This window comes from Takifugu flavidus, unplaced genomic scaffold (genome assembly GCF_003711565.1).
Source record: "Takifugu flavidus isolate HTHZ2018 unplaced genomic scaffold, ASM371156v2 ctg480, whole genome shotgun sequence".
In the NCBI taxonomy this organism is placed as follows: domain Eukaryota; kingdom Metazoa; phylum Chordata; class Actinopteri; order Tetraodontiformes; family Tetraodontidae; genus Takifugu; species Takifugu flavidus.
The window spans coordinates 11,429-15,522 of record NW_026622096.1 but is presented as its reverse complement, the minus strand read 5'-3'; the positions used below and the strand labels follow the sequence as shown (position 1 = coordinate 15,522).

General features: G+C 42.6%; 1 protein-coding gene across 1 annotated transcript; it reads right to left on the bottom strand.

Moving 5' to 3' along the window:
* Nucleotides 1-82: 82 nt before the first annotated feature.
* On the bottom strand, nt 83-3,524 carry LOC130520704 (solute carrier family 22 member 13-like). The gene is given in 11 exon segments (XM_057024412.1): nt 83-211; nt 214-298; nt 370-478; nt 646-860; nt 926-953; nt 956-1,019; nt 1,103-1,223; nt 1,312-1,483; nt 1,736-1,890; nt 2,546-2,649; nt 2,813-3,524. Coding segments are annotated over 11 exon segments (1,542 nt in total). The 5' UTR covers nt 3,188-3,524; the 3' UTR covers nt 83-97.
* Nucleotides 3,525-4,094: the final 570 nt, after the last annotated feature.

The window sequence follows — 4,094 nt, the reverse complement described above, 5'->3', positions numbered from 1 at the left end:
GTATCAGTTTCTCTGGAATTCAAAATAATGTCAGCATGCCGCTTTGCTCTGTGCCAATTACTTTATCAAAAAGAAGGACAAGAAGTGCTTTATGAACTTACCTGAGCTCCACATGGTCCTGAAGTTCAGCATTGAGGGTTTCTGGCAGGAAAAAGCACAGAACTCCAGCACCGACAGGGATGATACCGTATATCAGCATAGGGATGGTGTGTAGTGGTAGACCTCAAGAAGCCTGACCAAGGGTGCCAGGATGCCCGCTACGCGAGCACACATAGAATTTAAGCCAACACCATTTTGCCTGCCAGAACAAATGGTGTACTTAGCAGAGATCTTATATTACAGCATTACTTGATACTCACAGTACCTTACCTCAGAGTGGTGGGATATAGTTCTGCAGTATAAACATAGACAGTAGAGAAACTTGAAGTGGCTGCAAATTTCCCCAGTACAGCTATAACTGTTACCACCACAGGAAGGTCTGAAAGATCAAAAAGGAAACATTTCTCGCACATGTTCCAGGCTAAGATATTTCAGTAGGACTCCTGAACTTCATGCAAAGAATATCATTAATAAATCTGTAAGTCATAATCAGTGAATGCACAGGATTATCATAATGCTCTGGAGAAATATTTTTAAATTAAGTACCTTTTGGAATCACAAGGATTGCCAAACATGCACAGCCCCCAAAAAACAGGACGACCGCTTGGCCTATTTTCCGGCCCAAATAGCGGAGAAGGGGCAAAGAACCGAGACGTGCGGGAATTTCCACTGCGCCAAAGATTAACTGTGTCAGGTAGATGTCCAAGCCAAAATTGCCCACGTTCAGACTCAGTCCATAATACATCAGACTTGTTCCAAACCTATCACCAGGAGAGACATCTTCAGAGAGAGGTCACTGAGGATTTTGATGTAAAGGTATACCCACCAGACAAAGCTCATTATGAATGTACGGTTCTCAGGGAGCGTATCCTGAAGATATCCAACATGGTCCTTTTTTTCGATTCATGCTCGGACTCCAGCTAAACAATGAAGTTTTTGTTCACTTTTTATACTTTAAATCTATTTCTTTCTTCGTGAACAAAGTGGTGTTGATGCCGTTTACCTTCTCTAATAGTTCTTGTGAGATTGTTCTACCGTTGACCTTGGCTGCCCTCTGGATTTCCTGAATGGCCCTATTCTTCCTGCCCTGGGTCAAGAGCCAGCGAGCTGACTCTGGCAGAATCCTGATCAACACATAGAACGACCATCACTGATTTTTAGATGAGGAAAAATTTTACCAATACCAGAATTATAAACTGTGAAATGAATTACCAGTAAAAGATTCCCAGAACCAGGATAAGAGGGCTGAAAAGTACCAGTTGCAGGATCCTCCAGTTAGGGATTAAATAGGCAACGCCAGACAATATCATGAGTCCAAGAGGGAAAGATGAGTGGCAGAGAATGGTGCACATTGCAAACTTGGAGGAATCGCTCCATTCTCCACCTTCAGATAAAAACATACTAACAATCATCTCAGCAAAGTAATGATGTAAACCTCAATAAAGTACAGCCAAGATAAATTCATATTATATTGTCATATAAATGGTTGCTAATGTCATATTCTTCAGGAAAAGATGGCCTTTTTCCCCCCACTATATCATTGTTGATCATTTAAGAATGAATCCATACAGAGAGCTTTAAATACACAAGTAGATCAGAAAATCTAAGACCCAGATGGAGATTTCAATAAACATACCTATGACAAATGCATTTGCAATGATGCCAGATATGGAGATCCCACTTGAGAACTTCAGAACCATATACACGTATATGTTGGGCGAGAAAGCATTTCCAACACTGAACACCAGTAGCACAAAGATTGAGAGCAGGACCACAAAGCGTCGACCAAACCTACAGAGAGTCGGCACGTGAGACAGGTTTGGATTTTAAAAATGTCATTAGTTAGCTGCAGTTGTCATCAAAACACTGCAGTTGTCATCAAAACACTTTAAAACCCATAAATAATTTGTAATTAAATATAATTTTAGGCTATATGCATTATATTTTGGGGCAACACTGTGGTCCAGTGAGCATTGTCACCTCAAAGCAATAAGGTTCCAGGGTAGAAAGCCCTGGGAGCCAAATCCTTATGTAAAGGTGAGACATGAGAATTGTGAGTAAACCAGAGTCAGCTGGCACAAGGAAGATTTGAGCCATTTTATTTCTGGTGCTGTGGCTTTGCTTGGACCTAGAATGGGGCTTGTTGAAGTTGGTAGGCCCTGTCAAAACTGGGAGGATGGAAAAGAGTATGACAGCTGGTGGATTTTGGGGAGCTTCATGGTCCCATTTCATATTGGCTTTGGAGTCCTTGTGGTGATTATTATGATTCATTTGGCGAAGTTTATTTCTTTACTTTAAACTGTACCTGATGGTAATGAAATCAATGTGATAGAATGTACAACTGGCTGACTGTCTGTAGGCGTGTTTCTCTGCAGGAGAAATGTCTCTATATATGTATCTATCTTTAATTGTTATGTGCCTTTAAGGGGGGAGAGAGAACGTATACCTGTCAGCCATCGGTCCCATCAGCAGAGCTCCGACCAAGAGTCCGGCCATGTAGATCGACTGTGATGCTTCGATGAGACTGCTGCTGTCACACACCAGGTTGAACTGATGAGAGGGAGGAGGGTAAAATCAAAGCATGGAAGAACTTCAGTATCATTTCACAAAGCATTTCAGGTTAAGGCACAATAATCTCAGTAAGTGAATAGACACTACTAGAGATGTAACGATGTTAAAAATAAAACCCTAATCACTGCACAGCAGTCCTTACCTCTGTCACAATGCTGGAAGCACCATTTGGCGCCTCGAATTCAGTTCCATTCATACATTCAGTTGTGTTGTTAATCCCATAATCTTCTATAGTTTCCAGATCCCAATCCACAGGTGTGAACATCCTACAGCTTTCAAACTGACCATCTTTGTTTACAGGCAGGGTGAGATTTTTCTGCCTCTCCCGGGTCAGGTTAGGTCCACGCTCCAGGATCCAGTCAGTGTTGCAGTGGTGTGGGAAGTTCAGGCCGATGAACACCTGTCCGATCACGTCAAAGGCTACAAAAATGCTGGGGATGCACAGCACGGCCACTAGTCGTTTCTGGAATAAGCCAAACTCCCCAATCTCCTTCAGGATCTGTCCAAAGTTGCTCATGGTGGTGGCGGCACTGTGGACTGTGACAGTGAGACAGTGTTGCACGTCTTTTATTCAACAGGTTAATATTTGAACAGATCTTTATTGCTGCTGGCATAAGAAAATGCAGCAAAGCTTCTAAATTTGTTAAGTCAGGATCCCTCTGGTTGAAGTCCAAATGTTGTGACACCTCCCAACACAAACATTCAGATGCACCACTATGGCGGCTCATAATTGTTTCAGGTGAAGAGGCACAAAAAGTCAAGCTCTTTCTGTTTGGACACAAACAAGGTAATATTGGTAACAATGGAATATTTCATTTTTAGAATAACTTTGTTTATATAACCATAACTGACTTTAGAATCATCTGACACAGCAAACACGGTGTGCACCTAAACCCAGCCTGAGGTGTAGACACTAGAGCCAGTTCCATCTGGACATTTAACATTCCATCATAAAACAAATGTGCAACTAATCCAAAATGTCCATCTGAAGCTCGGTGATGTCAGTTCTAAAGGGTTCGCGGCCCAGTAACTCTTCCCTGGAGACTTCTTCCCTATAGTTTTGAACACTATCCACTGATAATTGTATCATTTTTATTTTGGCAGCAAAAGCCTCTTTTCTCTGGCAACAAGATGTTAGCAGCAAGTCCTTCAAAGTCCTCATCATTGACAAGTGGTGCCCCCAGGGATTACTCAGTTGTCTGGCAGGTGTTCTGCAGCAGGACCCAAGGTTCCCCATCAGAATATTTCTCAAAGCACTGCATTGTCTATTAAAATTTGCCTTCTTCCCATGATGGTGCCATGTTTTCCTCAAGTAAGTGGTGCCCGGGGTCCACTGTCTTTGCTCCCCACGTCCTTTAGGGATCCTTCCTTCGACAGATACTGCAGACCAGTAACGCTCCTGGAGGTGTTCTGACCCGGTCAAC